Genomic DNA, 14,633 nt, shown 5'->3' on the forward strand with positions numbered 1-14,633 from the left:
CTGCCCTCCTTGCCATCTGGGATGACAATAAGAATACAGTTGACCGCAGAGGGGTTGCTGCGCTACTCCTCCTGGAGCTCTCGGCTGCCTTTGACACGGTTGACCATGACACTCTGAAACAAAGACTCTATGAAGCCGGCATAGAGGGAACTGCTTTAGACTGGATCGCGTCCTACCTTCAAAAGAGAACTGATGTCATTCATACCCCACCTTTCTCGTCCAAACCATACTCCACAAAACCAGGGGTCCCTCAAGGCTCTATCATCTCGCCCATGCTTTTCAACATCTACATGGAGTCATTACCGGCATAGATCAACCAATTTCACCTCACATGTTATAACTATAAGGTCGACACACAAATACTCCTTAAACTGGAAAGCCCCAAAGACATTAGAAACTCACAAATTCTCAGTTGCCTCAAAGATGTTGATCAGCGGATGACATGGAGCCATCTCAAACTGAATGCTCAAAAAATGGAAATACTCACGTGTGCCGCATGACCTGACGATCTGGGAACACCGCCTGAAGCATCAAAGCAACTAAGAAACCTCAGAATGTCCATGGACTCCAAGCAATCAATGAATGCCCAAGTGGACAAACTACCAAGATCAAGCTTTGTTACTATAAAAACTCTGTGACGCATCTTCCCCCACCTGGGATTCTCACACAAGGTCCAGGCTAATATCTCTCTTGTTTTGTCCAAACTCGATTACGCCAATAGCCTCTACCACGGATCATCTTTAACAACTATGAAAAGACTACAAAGGATTCAGAAAAAACATTATGGTTGGCACATCATTCTCTGTTCAAGCAGCCAAACTATGCAACTCTTTACCCCCAACATAAGATCCTCCTCGGATAACCACCTTATCTTCAGAAAACTACTCAAGAATTGGCTCTTCCCCACATAACCACCATTCTCAATATGTATCTTTATATGTGTATTGCTTTGTAAAAACATGTAGAATAATTAGGTTTATAAATAAATAGATACTTGTTAGTTCTACTTAACAAATGCACAACATATTTATGGTTATATTTAACTATTTATCTACAATTTTTTCACAACTTAATTACTACAAAATAAATATACCAAAACAAATAAATTAACTTACAGTACAGCAACACTTAAAGGTCTGAGTTTATTGAATACAACTTAAATCTACATATATTACCTTCCTTATACATTTATACACGTTCCATGTACTTATGTATCTTTATATTTATTACTTTACTTCTAATTCAGCACCTCCAATGCACTACCTTATATCTCACCCTCTACCTCTCTCAACATATCCTCTACCTCCACCTCGACTCATCTCAAACCTCACTCTACGACTCTTTCCAATGCACTACCCTATATCTCACCGTATACCTCTCTCAATATATCTTCTACGTCAACTCTGACTCATCCCAAACCCCATTCTACTACTATGATCCACAAAATAACCTTTTCTAGACTCTTCCCTCTACCCCTCCTCGCATCATCTCAAACCTCTTACCATTCACATGGCCCAAACAAGCCTTTCTAAATCTAAACCCTGACTTTTTCCCTCTCCGCCGCCCCTTTACTCACCCCAAACCTACTGCTAGGAGCACCACAAAAACACTTTCTATACCCTTCCCTCTTCTATCCCTCCACCATCCTCCTTTGCAATCAAACTAACAGACTAACATGTCCACCGCTCAAACTGATTTCATATTTCTCTACACTAATCCACCACTAATTATTTTTGGGTTCCAGAGTAACACCTCATCACGGGTAGTAAGCGCCAAATAAATGCAATTGCAATTACAGTGGGGGGGTCAGTGACCCCTGCAAGGACAAGCACTGTACAGTGAGAGGGACAGTGACACTTGTAAGAGCAAACTCCGCACAGTAACGGGGACAGAGACCCATGATAGATGGGCACTCACTGCACAGTAACGGGGACAGAGACCCATAATAGATGGGCACTCACTGCACAGTAACGGGGACAGAGACCCATGATAGAGGGACACTCACTGCCCAGTGGTGGGGCAGAGACCCATGATAGATGGACACTCACTGCACAGTAACGGGGACAGAGACCCATGATAGATGGGCACTCACTGCACAGTAACGGGGACAGAGACCCATGATAGATGGGCACTCACTGCACAGTAACGGGGACAGAGACCCATGATAGATGGGCACTCACTGCACAGTAATGGGGACAGAGACCCATGATAGATGGACACTCACTGCACAGTAACGGGGACAGAGACCCATGATAGATGGGCACTCACTGCACAGTAACGGGGACAGAGACCCATGATAGATGGACACTCACTGCACAGTAACGGGGACAGAGACCCATGATAAATGGACACTCCCTGCACAGTAACGGGGACAGAGACCCATGATAGATGGACACTCACGGCACAGTAACGGGGACAGAGACCCATGATAGATGGACACTCACGGCACAGTAACGGGGACAGAGACCCATGATAGATGGACACTCACTGCACAGTAACGGGGACAGAGACCCATGATAGATGGACACTCACTGCACAGTAACGGGGCCAGAGACCCATGATAGATGGGCACTCACTGCACAGTAACGGGGACAGAGACCCATGATAGATGGACACTCACTGCACAGTGGTGGGGCACAGTGAGAAGAGTGGGGTCTACAAGCGGACGCACAGCAAAGAGAGGGGCAGTAACCTAGACAAGGACATCCACGGCACAGTGATGGGAACAGATACCTCTACAAGAAGGAAGCTCATGGTTGTAACTGGATAGCTGTCTCAACATTACATTGTAATGAATATTTACCGTTTTTATCAAAAACTCCTTTTTCAAAGAAAAATCTGATCTTGTCTCCACTGGTTAGGAAATAGTCTGCACTGCCCTGTGGGAGGAAACAGAGATCATAACGTGACCACAAGATCAAGAAGAGAAGCAATCATCAATGTAGGGAAAGGAAAGTGACAGAGAGCCATCAATTGAAGGTTAACAGCTAACACATAACCATACAAGGAAGAGAAACAGACCCACCAAGATTGTGCTCATGAACAAGAGATCCATCAAAAGGGCCATCGAGACAAGATGCTAAGAAAACCAAACCACCAAAGCTGAGGAGAAAAACATCCACACAACCATCTGAGAGTGAAGACCAAAAACACAAACATGGAGGTGAGTCAGAAGAGACAGAGCAACCCAATCAAGGGAGCCAATGAGAATTGGAACATAATTACCCAAGTAGAAAAGTGTAGACTAACCACACAACCAATAAAGGCAGAGAGAAAATGTCAAAAGATAAAATACACATCAACACAACCATCCAAGCAAGAGAGGACAGACCACCAACAGAGACTTCGAAGGCATCGAGAAGATATGTATCAACAAATCTCCGGAAGGCAAGGAGAAGTGGCATATCCATTCAACCATCAATCGTGCGAGCAATGCAGGATACACCATGTATACAACCTCTAAAGCTTGAGGAAAGAGATCTGCTAACACAGCAACCAGACCCCCGAGAACATCAATAAAGGCACTAACCCATCCTGCCATACCCAAGCAACAAGGATAGAGCACCGATGCAACTATCCAAACGAGACAAGATGGACAAAAGATAAATCAGCCAAAGAAAAAAAACCAGATAGTTCAAGAAAGTTATCTAAAAAGGATGACAGGCTATCAAGCATCACAGACTCCAGATCAAACAAAACCATTATAACAGACACAACTTTATTAACCGAGCCAAAGAGTTACAACACAGCTATTCAATATAACTATCCTAGCAACAGAGTGTGGATCACCAACTCACACACCAGAGACAGAAGAGACTATCAGCTGAACCACAAAGACAAGATAAAAATAAAACCTCAATACAACCAGCTGGGCGAGAGAATAAACCTTGAACAAAATCAACAATGACCCATCAATACAGCTGTGCAGAGACTGTTCACCCAACACAAAGGAGAAAACAAATACAAATGCATCTCATGTGGCAAAAGAGCAGACCTTCAAAACAACCTTTAGATCGGAGAAAAGAGGTCAATCGACAAAAATGTACAGACAAAAAGAGAATCAACACAAAATCTTGGTAACCTGAGGACAGATGAATATACACAATCACTGGTGCCAAGGAGAAAAGATGTAAATGACCCCATATGTGGTAGCCTGGATAGTGCAGGTCCACCATAGCAGATGTAGTGTGGAGCGATCAGCAGTCCTGAAGGGATGCGGTCTCTACTAGTCCAAAGGTGAATGGAATGGAGGAGTCCTCCGATATCAGCAGTTGCTGAGGTACTGGGTTTTTCAGAACCGGTACCGAACCGGTAACCCAGTGGTGTCAGGGAACACACCCAAAGACCTCGAGTACTTTCCTGATTTAGACCACAGAAACTCAGAGTCTTCTAGGTGAAGTCAAGGATCGATTTTATTGGCTGCAACCAAGTAACAGGCGTCCTAGAAGTACAACACACGGGAAGTATATTCTCAGGAGACTGCTCAATCTTACAAAGCCGGGCTTCTCTTTTTATACAAAATATTGTGCTTCAGGCAAACATTCTCCACATTTTAGTATACCATTCACATGTTTTCACTACAAAGGAAAAGCAGAGTCATGATGACAAGCCCATATTTCAGTTTGTCCAGCCCACAACAAATTACCCGGCAAGGCCCAACATTTTCATCAGATATCGGTGGACCCCCAATAAAAACGGGCGCCTCCTCATCATAAAGCAAGTGAGAGAAAAGAGCAGGGACAGGTGTGAGCAAGATTAGGCAGGGTGTGTGTGCGATGAAAAGGGTTTATGGCATGTTGTGTCTTGATGCTATCTCATTCGGCCACTGGGAGAGGAACTGACCAAACAGGTTCGGCCTGGGGCAATGGTTCCAGCTTGCCCAGGTCAGAGAAAAGTCAATTAAGGTGTACGTGTCCTTTAGAATCGAATTTAGCTGTATTATAAGCCTATGTGAGGGCAACCCACAAAATGGCTGCCGTACACAAAATGGAAGCCAAGGGTTCAAGACGAAAATAACGATTTCGAGGTGAAATCGTTACTGGAATATGACGAAAATGCTTGTACACAGTGTACTAGCCATTCTCGGTATTTTGATATAAAAATCGTCATGCTATGATGATGTTTTATTCACGAGTCCAGAATTTTCAGAACTACATTGCAGTCTTCATCTACGACCAGTGTTAAGCAGATTCAGCCCAAACTTGGCCTTCAACGATTCAGTAACTGCTCACTATCTGTGCCTTTAGTAAATCTACTGTTATAGCCCTAACTGGGCCTTCGGGTTTGCAGTTACATCAGAAACTCAGTGAGAAGCAAAGAGTCCACATGCCTTCCAGATCGCCCCTGTACTGTCGGCCTCTTCCTGGGCACCCACCAGCCCTGCTGGACTTCGCTCCTTGCTGGGCAATCTTTCCTCGCGCAGGTCCAGGCTGCATCCTTCCGATCCCCAGCAGGAAGACTGTCTTCTAGGCCCTTCAGTGCAGGTACTCAGCTCTTCCAGCAAGGAACCCAGACTTCAGATGAGTTCCCTCACTTCTGGGAAGCTGGCGGTCAGGCACACACCAGCCTGGTTGTACAGCGGTCTATTTATTTTATATTTTATTTTATATGCTTGTATAGCGCCTGAATAGACCCCCGAAGGGGTATCTCCGCGCTTTTGCCAACAGGAGGAACATAGATTATCCCAGTTCATGTTAGAAAGTAACTGGGGGAATGAAGAATGTTTAACTACTTGTAAAAAGATGGGTTTTGAGGGTTTTTCGGAAGGATAGGTGATTAGTGATACGTTTTAGTGTTTGTGGAAGAGAGTTCCAGAGAGCAGGTCCAGTGTGTGCCAGAGCACGGCCTCCTTGGCGAGATTTTTTAATTCTGGGAACCTGTAACAGCTGGAGGTTGCTGGATCGTAAGGAGCGACCTGGGACATAGGGTTGGAAGGCCTTTGTTAGATATTTGGGCCCCTTTCCTATCAGACATTTGTGGATAGTGCACAAAATTTTAAACTTAGTGCGTTGCCGCACTGGCAGCCAGTGGAGTTTAGTTAGTAGAGGTCGGGAGGGGTTCCTGGATGGAACGTTTAGGACTAGCCTCGCCACCGTGTTTTGGACTACTTGCAGTTTGTTAAATTGGCCTTCGTTGGTTGATAAGAGAAGGCCATTGCAGTAGTCCAATCTACTAATAACTAATGCCTGGACTAAGGTATTCCTATGGTTGTCAGGTAGGTAGGGAAACACCCTTCTCAACAGTCCAATGGCCCTAAAACATGTACCGGCAACTTGGTTGACATGGTCTTTAAATGTCAGGGCTTGGTCGAATAGCACTCCCAAGTTTTTCACGGTCTGTTTTGGGATGGGAACAGGTCCCAGTTCTAGAGGCCACCACTCATCAGACCATAGTGAGACCGCTTCCCCAAACAGTAGTACTTCTGTTTTGCCTACATTGCATTGTAGGCAGTTCTTAGCCATCCACTTTGACACAGCCCTCATTCCTTCTGCAAAAGATTTTTGTAGAGCAGGTGTAAAGGTTTTAAAAGGGAACAGAAGTTGGGTGTCGTCGGCGTAGGACACCGGGGTAAACCCAAAGGACCTCACTAAGTCAGCCAGGGGGGCCACATACACATTAAATAATGTGGGGCTTAGGCATGAGCCCTGTGGCACACCCCTGGTGAGCTCCCTAGAGATGGATTTATGGGAGCCCAATCTGACTTCTTGAGAGCGGCAGGAGAGAAAGCTTTCCATCCAGGACAGAGCCACACCTCCCAGTCCCACATCCCTCAGACGACCGAGAAGCACTTCGTGAGACACCGTATCGAAGGCAGCGGATAAATCCAACAGCACCAGAATCATAGACCCCCCACCATCCAGTGTCATCCTGATGTTGTTGGTCACTGCTAGGAGGGCTGATTCGGTGCTGTGATTAGGCCTGAACCCAGATTGTACTATGAGTCCTCCACGGAGCACGCCCGTCCTTGGTCATAGAGGGCGTTGAACAGGAAGCAAGGGGGTGGTTTAGATCCCACTTTCATACACAACATCTCCACAGGAGGCGCGGCTCTACTATTCAAACTGCAGAACGTGTCTGGGGCTGTTCTTACAAGTGCCCTTTCCAGGCTGCTCCCCAGACACAGCCTTTGTGTAGAGTGATGCTTGTAACAGGGAGCCCTGGGGCTGTCTCCCTCCCTAGGCACTCACAGCAGAGGCACACAGAGCCCTGGGGTTCTGCACCTGGCTGTCATCAGTCCAGCTGAAGGAGTAATGTGAGAAGGAAAAAAGCTACAAGCCAACGCTAGAGATGTCCTCACCTTCCAGGAGCTGGATTCGAGCTGTCCCACGAAGGATGTCGAGTGTTGCAGTGTCGGTGCCCGGATTGAACCCAACAAGCCTTGGCAACAGCATCCCACGCAGAAAGAAAAAAGATGCTTCGGTGTGGACCAGCAAGGTCTAGGGGACTCAACAAGTGGTGGAGAGTCAGGGCACGTCCGGAGCAACCAGGGAAGCCCAAGGAAAGTCAAAGTTGCCTTCTCAGGGACCCACCGGTCAATGGGCCAGGGATCGTGAAGGTACCTCGAGCGAAAATACAAAGGGCCGGCTCACGGAACACTCGTGGAGTGTAGGCCAGCAATCTTCGGTGGAAAAGGTGCTCGGGGGCTGGGCTACAAAAACCCAATGCACAGCCTCAAGGAACATCTAAAAGCTTATGCACTTGCAAATGTGCACGGTGTCCAGGGGGTCCGGATCCACGGTACCCACGAGGGCTGCAGGTCTCAGCTTGGCTGGGGACTCAGGTTGGCCTCGGGAAAGTCTGGAAATCCACCTCCTGTGTTGCAAATACTTCGGAGACCGTCTGGAGCTTCGGAGATGCAAACCGGCAGTTGCATCATTGGTGCCTGCCACGCAGGGGAGTAACTCCTTTACTGCGAGGGAGATTCTTCAGTCATCCAGCGTCGTGCAGATCGTCGAAGTTCCAGGACTCAGTATCAGAGTTTCGTCCAGGTGTAATCTAAAGTCCTGCTGCCACTGGTTCCTATCTTATACCCAGGGAAGGGGTGGGACAAACTCTGGGGTCCCACCTGTGGGAGGCTCAGGACAGAGGGGTGGCTACACCCATTTCCTTTGTCTAGTTTTGCATCCCGAGCAGGGGCTGGTAGCCCCCGCAACCGGTTTGAACTGGGCTATGCATAGGGACACCAAATGTGCCCCAAGTACAGATATCAAAGCACTCTTGGAGTGCACCCACCCAGCCCCAATACACTAAAGCCTGTCTGGGAGGTGGTTACACCTCCATGTGACAGGAAACCTATTGTACAGGCCTCCCCTGCACAGGCCTCCCCTGCTGGAGACTCGTGTCTGTGGCATCCATTTTGTGATGTCAGGGTTCTTTTAAACTGGTACCTGGTGTACCGGTGTACCGGTGTGTACATGTATTTCCCTCTAGAAGGCTGGAATTCTACCCCCACCGCCAGGACTGGCGGGGGGTAGGATTCCAAAGTGTTTGACACCAAACACAACATGTTTCCTTGCAGCCATTCCAAAATTAGCATTTACCACAAGGTTATAATGCACTTAAGAGTATATGGTCTGGCTGCATCACAGAACAACCCTGGAGAATAGATTCTGAAGGCTGCAGAGGGCCCCTGTCCATGCATGGGCACCCTCTCACATAAAACCCAGCACCATGCCTTTAGGATTGATAAGGCCTGCCATAGGGGTGACTGATAGGTTTAAATATGTAGTGATATAATGTAGATATAGGGAACCTATATCTAAGTAAGGGGTGCATACACCACCTTACCCAGGCTGCAGTAGCAGTCCTGTGGTGTCATTTTGAAAGGCTTCCCGGGGGTGACACAATACATGCTTCAGCCCCTGGTAGGCCTCTGGGGTACCTATACCCTTGGCACCTAAGGTACCATATACTAGGGACTCATTAGGGTACGCCAGTAACCAAACTGGAGTGTACCTAAAGTACTTGGAATCAATTTAGAGAGGAAGCAGCTGGGCTGGGGTCCTGGATAGCAGGTTCATAGCCAGACTAAAGTCGAAAAACAGTGAAACATCAGCATAAGGTGGGGGTAACCGTAGGAAGCACATCATATAATCCCCTCTTCAGAATAAATTCATTCTGGCGATTATACTGATTTTTAAACTCACTCACTTTTTGGGCCCTCACTTAGTTTTAGAAGTGTCTCCCTGTCTCCAGGTGTCTGCCCGCTCTCCACCAAACTTAGTTTTTGGAGAGCGAGGACTGCCGATGATGTAGCATGATGCCTGGTGGTGTGTGAGGACAGTCCTTCACTTTTTGTGAGATGCCATCACCCCTTTAACTTAGCATCGTCTAGGTTCCAGTTGCTGTACTTGGAGCAGCTTCTGTCGTATTTTCACATTAGGTTGGAGGCTACCTGACCAAGCGCCCCCTGCCTCTCCCCCCCCCGGTATCTGCTAGGGTTAGTGTGCTACATACAGCCATCCATGGCATGGAAGAGGAACATCGTCACTCCACCAGCTGTACTTTAGGTACATACCTAATTGGATATTGGGTCACCGTATGAGCCCCTGTATAGTGTACCACAGGTACCCAGGGCATAGGTGCACCCATGGCCCACCAGGGGCTGCAGCATATATTTTGCCACTCCTGGCTGGCCATCCAAACTGACACAACTGGCTGATCACTCATCTGGGGCAAGGTCGTGTAATCACCCCTTGCTTAGGTATAGTATTCCTATATCTCCCCTAAATATAGACACACAGTAACCTATAAGTCACTCCTATGGCAGGCCTTAACAATCCTGGAGGCAGACTGCTTGGTTATGTGTGAGCTGGTGCTCTAGCATGAGCTGAGCCTGTCTGCAGCTTGTGGAACCATGTCCTTATAGCTGTTCTATGATATCGCCATACCATATACTCTTAAGTGCATTATAATCTTCGCGGTTGAATGCTAACTTTGGTTTGGCTTTAACTAAACATGTCGTGTAAGGTGTCATACGCTTTGGAATACTACCCCCTCGCCAATTCTGGTGACGGGGGTAGCATTCCACCCTTCTAGAGGGAGAAGACATGTTGTTGCTGACTATCCCGGTTAAAGTTAACCAGAGCCCCAGCGTCACAAAATGGATGCTAGTGCCACAGACACAAGTCTGACCTCCTGCTGCTGGGAGTCCTTCCAGCGAGGGAGGTCTGGACAAAAGGTTTCCTGCCTGGAGAGGTGCGAGCACCACCCCAGACAGGATTTTGTGTATTGGGACAGGGAGGGCTGAATAGAATGAGACACTGCCTGGGGCACACTAGGTGCTCCATGCATACCCCAGTTCAAACCGGTTCCTGGGGCACTCCAGCCCCAGCTCTGGCGCAAAACTGCACAAAGGAAAGGGGGTGTAACCCCCCCCCCCCCTGGTCCCACCCATAGGAGGGACCTAGTGAGTAAACCAGCCCCCTTTAGTTGTATAAAGGTAGGAGCTGACCCAGGAGACTTTAGATTAATCCTGGAATCGACTTGAAACAAAACTCTGGATCCTTCGACATTCACCTGAGTTGAAGACTGAAGAATCTCCCTTGTGGCCAAGGAGTGACCACCCTGGGCAACCAGGCACCATCCAGCAACTCGACAGCTTGCTTTGTCCCTGTTCCCACCGGAACCCGAGCACAGAGCCTGACAAGACCTCGACTCCCGGAGTCCTCTGACCCCACTGCACGACTCCAGCACAGCTGAGCTCCGTGGAAGGCGTCGGAATTCGTGGAAGCAGGCATCTTGGAAAGTCTTCAACTTGCTACCAGCGCAGCTCCTGAGGCATCCTCGAAGCTGTGCACTGGGGACTGAGACACCCCGGCACCGAGCTCCACCTGCACCGAAGACAAGCCCTCCACACTCCACGAGATCTGCGTGGGGCCCTTCTGCTTGTGTTCTGTTTGACGCGTTGTCCGGTTGCTGGCCCGTTGGCTAGTAGCCCTCTGACGACGATCCTTGTGAAAATCCATCGCTGGTCTGGTTGCTCCAGACTGGCCCTTGCTTCCCTGTAAAGGTGAAGTACCTCAGACCCTCCTGGTCTGCACCAGAAGCCTTTTATGTATCCTGCGTGGATTGCCTTTGCTTAGGCTTGTTGGCTCCAATCCTGAAGTCGACCCCTCCATCTGCGAGAACCTTCGTGGGGCAGCTCCTCTCCAGCACCTGGCTGCAATGACAAGCTTCACAACAGCACCTGATTGCTCCTCGACAACGTCTGATTCCTCCCTGGTTCCACCGGGTCACTGGCTAGTGACCCAGACTCTGTCCCCTCTGCTTTCAGGTCCTCTTCATCCTCGATCCGCCCTTGGATTCACCCGGACATCTTCCTCCTGGTCGCCTGCAGCATCTTCTTCCAAGGCTCCATAGGAAACGACGAGAAAACCCGATGCACTTTGACACCTTTGCACCCGCAGCCCGAGGGTGAGGTAACGCGAGTACTTCGGTGCTCCTGTAGGGATTGACTATCCTAGTGTCTAGTTTTGCTAGTTGTGTAATCCTAGTTAGACCGGAAGTGTCCTAAAACTTAATTACTTACCTTTTTACGTTCCTATTGACTTTCTGTTGACTCTCGCGTGAGAGTACTGACTCTGCACGCGCCGCCAGTGGGCCTCCTACTCCTAACCTAAGGGTCAGATAGTGTAGCCCCAGCGATTCCCTAGGCCCTAGGCATTCTCCTTTCCAAAGTCGTGGTTCTTATACCACTTACTTAGTATATGGTTTTACGCGCCCCTAGGGCCTAACTGTAAATTGTGCAACTTAAAGTATTTCTAAGTGTAACTTGTTATGTGCTTTTGCCTCTGACCTCATAAAGAATTCAGAGGAGTGTGTTAGTAAATAAATACATATATATTTTATATATATCCTGTGTGGTGTCCTTTCATTTGGTATTCAAGGGGTTACATATGGTAAAACAGCTGGCTTTACACGCCCTCAAGAGTCTTTTAGCCTGAGACTGTTCTGTCCATGCTACCACTATGATAGCTGGTCTATAAGGTTGACTGACAACCATCACCATAAGGGTTGTTTGGACTGGTGCAAGGTGTTCACTAGAATAGTGGACATCACATATCAGGCCAACTTTCCACAACCAGGATATCAAAAGCTCAGGAAACAAGTATATCAAAAGCTAGTACTCACAGTGGAAAAGAAACACCACCTAGGTTGTCAGCTGTGCCCAGAATGCAGAACAATGTCATACATTCAGCCCAGTACAGAGGTCTGGGCCTAAATGAACAGGAAACCAAGCATCCTAGGACCGGACACGAGGCGATAACAGCAAAAGTGTCGAGCTAAAATACACAAGGATATGAAAAGCTCAGAAAGCAAGGATATCAAAAGATCAACAAACAAGTATATCAAAAGCTCAGGAAACAAGGATATCAAAAGCTCAGGAAACAAAGATATCAAAAGATCAACAAACAAGTATATCAAAAGCTCAGGAAACAAGGATATCAAAAGCTCAGGAAACAAAGATATCAAAAGCTCAGGAAACAAAGATATCAAAAGCTCAGGAAACAAAGATATCAAAGGCTCAGGAAACAAAGATATCAAAAGCTCAGGAAACAAGGATATCAAAGGCTCAGGAAACAAGGATTTCAAAAGCTCAGGAAACAAGGATTTCAAGAGCTCAGGAAACAAGGATTTCAAGAGCTCAGGAAACAAGGATTTCAAAAGCTCATGAAACAAGGATTTCAAAAGCTCAGGAAACAAGGACATCAAAGGCTCAGGAAACAAGGATTTCAAGAGCTCAGGAAACAAGGATTTCAAAAGCTCAGGAAACCGGGATATTAAAAGCTCAGGAAACAAGGATTTCAAAAGCTCAGGAAACCAGGATATTAAAAGCTCAGGAAACAAGGATTTCAAAAGCTCAGGAAACAAGGATATCAAAGGCTCGGGAAACAAGGATATCAAAAGCTCAGGAAACAAAGATATCAAAAGCTCAGGAAACAAGGATTTCAAAAGCTCAGGAAACAAGGATTTCAAAGGCTCGGGAAACAAGGATATCAAAAGCTCAGGAAACAAGGATTTCAAAAGCTCAGGAAACAAGGATATCAAAAGCTCAGTGTTGGAAAGGCTATCCCAGGGGAGACAGAAGATGTCTGACTGCCCACCCCGAGACGGCCTTCTCTGCTTCGAATAGGCCGAGCGCCGTAGGGAGGCCTCCTTGGCGAGGCTCCTCTCCTACAATCGTAACAGCGGAGTAATCACACTACCACAGATGGACACCACACGCAGGGATATTCTGAAGAATCTTTATATAAGCAACGAAGGCACGTTTCAGCCTCACACAGGGATTGAGGGATCCGTAAAGTCTTGGTCTCTAGGAACAAAAGAAGGGGTAGCGGGACAGTCTTGGCACCCACTGGTGCGGGGATAGTTCAAGGGGTTCAGGCCGCGACAGCGTCAGCAGGGCCTCGTTGATAGTTCAGCTTGGTCAGGCCGCGACAGCGTCAGCAGGGCCTCGAAGGTTCCAGGTACAAGAGTTCAGATAAGGATCAGCCGCGACGAGGTCAGCAGGGCTTCGACTCCAAGATACAACTGCCGTCCTAATCCAGGGCTGGCCCAGATATAGGACTGGAGTCCTTTGATGTCCGGACCCTCGCGCCTGGGGGTCAGAGGGGCCGGGATGAAGGTGTCCAGACACCCAGCAGGGGGGTGGAGCCAGCGCCCAGGGAGGTTGGAGGGCGATTGATACCAGGCGTCCGTGGGCGGCTGGAGGGCCATCGAAACCCCCCTCCTCCGGGATCCGCCAAGTGGCCACTCTACCACCTGGGAGGATCTTGGTGCCTCGATGTCGGGGCTTCGCTGGGGCCGGGCCAGGGCGGCTGCGGCCACGTGCTCGGAACGTGATGGGCCCAAGATGGCGTCGGCCCGGCGATGGTGGCCTGGCAGGGCCGCCAGACCGGCAGCGTTGGCGAGCATGGTCCGCCGGAGTACTAGGAAGGGGGAGAGCCGTAGGTTGCCAGGGGCTGCCCTCGTGGAGGTTTCGTGAATGGTCACGTCCGGAGGGGTGACAGCAGGTCGATGGAGGGCCGAGGTCGTCCTGGGCCCGCCAGGCGGGAGGGGTCGGGCCACGCCACGAGGCCGTGTCCAACACACGTCCCCTCCAGCTGAAGGCGGGGAGAGTCACCCATCTTCCTGGGGACTCGCTTCGTCGAGGCGGAAGAACCGGGACAGGCCATCAGCGTTGGCGTGGTGGTTACCAGGGTGATGTTCCACAGTGAAGTCCATCCCTTGGAGGGAGATGGACCAGTGCAGCAGCTTTGGGCTTTCGCCACGCATGTGCATCAGCCACCGCAGTGGCCGGTGGTCGGTCTGTACTCGGAAGTGGGTGCCGAAGAGGTAGGGCCTGAGTTTCTTGAGGGCCCATACGACAGCGAATGCTTCTCTCTCAATGGTGCTCCATCGCTGCTCTCTGGCCAGCAGCCGCCGGCTGATGAAGGCCACTGGATGGTCAATCCCCTCGGGGTCAACCTGTGATAGGACCGCCCCGATGCCGTGCTCCGAGGCGTCGGTCTGGACTACAAACTCTTTGCTGTAGTCAGGGGCTTGGAGCACAGGGGCGGTGCACATGGCTGATTTCAATGTCTCGAAGGCCACCTGACACGCGCGTGTCCATTGCACTTTCTGTGGCCGGT

General features: G+C 49.0%; 1 protein-coding gene across 3 annotated transcripts in view; it reads right to left on the reverse strand.

The window, feature by feature from the left end:
- PHYHD1 (phytanoyl-CoA dioxygenase domain containing 1) overlaps positions 1 to 14,633 on the reverse strand; it is a 135,541-nt gene that overhangs the window by 99,092 nt on the left and 21,816 nt on the right. For all 3 annotated transcript variants that reach the window (XM_078641550.1, XM_078641551.1, XM_078641549.1), the window contains exon 4: positions 2,804 to 2,879. In XM_078641550.1, coding sequence (XP_078497676.1) covers positions 2,804 to 2,879 — 76 coding nt within the window. The remainder of the gene's footprint in view (positions 1 to 2,803; positions 2,880 to 14,633) is intronic.

Source organism: Lissotriton helveticus, chromosome 5_1 (genome assembly GCF_964261635.1).
Source record: "Lissotriton helveticus chromosome 5_1, aLisHel1.1, whole genome shotgun sequence".
Classification (NCBI taxonomy): Eukaryota; Metazoa; Chordata; class Amphibia; order Caudata; family Salamandridae; genus Lissotriton; species Lissotriton helveticus.